Source organism: Seriola lalandi, unplaced genomic scaffold (genome assembly GCF_002814215.2).
Source record: "Seriola lalandi dorsalis isolate HSWRI2012SDOR001 ecotype SW California unplaced genomic scaffold, Sedor1 jcf7180002054984, whole genome shotgun sequence".
NCBI lineage: Eukaryota > Metazoa > Chordata > Actinopteri > Carangiformes > Carangidae > Seriola > Seriola lalandi.
The window spans coordinates 172,344-173,850 of NW_019525533.1; the positions used below are offsets into that span (position 1 = coordinate 172,344).

Genomic DNA, 1,507 nt, shown 5'->3' on the forward strand with positions numbered 1-1,507 from the left:
AACCAGCCATTTAACAGAGAGGAGAAAGTCCAGATTTATAGATTTAAGTCTCGTGTTCATCACATGAAACGTAACTTAACAGAGTCATAAACTGCTCTATAGATAAAAAGGGCGTGACACACTCGTGCGCTTGGGTCTCCTTGACATGCTTTTCTATCTTTGTGCTACTCACATGATTTATTTCTGTATTTCACTTACTGTCAATATCTGAATGTAAATTCATCATAAACACTTATAATTCTTCATGTGATGGAGTCATCAATGAATGTAGTTTGTTATGGAAAGTCAACTGAATATTTATGTTACTTGATTTTGATTTGCTGGCAGCCACGGTATTTCAGCGCAGCACTTCACCGTGTGATAATATACAGTATATTTGTGTTTTATGTTCAATGTCTAAATGTTGTTTTAATTGTGTGTTTTTCAGCTGTTGTCACCAAGTTAAATTCCTGTGTACTGTGAACATTTGGAGAATAAAAGTGATTCTGATTCTGATCTGAATAATAAATAAGGCAGTAAAACTTTGGTGACAAAAAAACAACAAACAAACAAACAAACAAATATCCAGATGTGTCACACACTGTGGAGACGCCCAGATGTTCACAGAGCGACTTCAACATGAGGGCAAAGACAAATACTTTATCAAATGATTAATTCTGACATGGAGATTCACACTAATCAGCATCATGAATGTAAATTTCTCTCTTACTGTGTGTGTGAAGGTTCAGGTTCATTCCTGAAGAACAGAGGAGGATTTCTGGACCGGTCACTCTTCACAGACCAACAGCTGGGGACTGGAGACTCTGCTCTCTGTCTGTAGGACTCACCTCTGCAACACAAACATGTTTTATTCATATTATTTCAGTATTGTTCTTATTCTCACCCTCTCCTCAGGTACAGACCTTTTACAGCACCAGTGGAAGAGGGTTCAACATCAGGGCAAAGACAAATTAATATTTTCTGAAGGTGTAAATTCTGACATGGAGGTTCTGAGTTGTTCTGCTACAGAAAGACCATCAGTAGATTCTGCTGAGGAAACCCAAGATCCAACTTAGTTTAAAGTGGAATCAGCTCTAATGGTTCATCATCATGAATATAAATCTATTAGAAGATCATTTTGTCTGAAGTTTTCTACAGTAGAAACAGTGTCTTACTGTGTGTGTGAAGGTCCAGGTTCATTCCTGAAGAACAGAGGAGGATTTCTGGACCGGTCACTCTTCATAGACAGACAGCTGGAGACTGGAGACTCTGCTCTCTGTCTGTAGGACTCACCTCTGCAACACAAACATGTTTCATTCATATAATTTCAGTATTGTTCTTTATTTATTCAGAGACACTGAGAGCAACACTCTCATTCACAATGGTGCCCTGCAAATACAAAACCAGCCATTTAACAGAGAGGAGAAAGTCCAGATTTATAGATTTAAGTCTCGTGTTCATCACATGAAACGTAACTTAACAGAGTCATAAACTGCTCTATAGATAAAAAGGGCGTGACACACTCGTG

The 1,507-nt window shown here is 38.2% G+C and overlaps 1 protein-coding gene across 1 annotated transcript in view; it reads right to left on the minus strand.

The window, feature by feature from the left end:
- The window catches only part of LOC111647314 (uncharacterized), a 7,698-nt gene that overhangs the window by 3,789 nt on the left and 2,402 nt on the right, over positions 1-1,507 (minus strand). The window contains exons 3-4 of the mRNA XM_087171327.1: positions 1,155-1,274; positions 710-829 (exon numbers count right to left, since the gene is read on the minus strand). Of these exons, the coding sequence (XP_087027453.1) occupies positions 710-829; positions 1,155-1,274 (240 nt within the window). The remainder of the gene's footprint in view (positions 1-709; positions 830-1,154; positions 1,275-1,507) is intronic.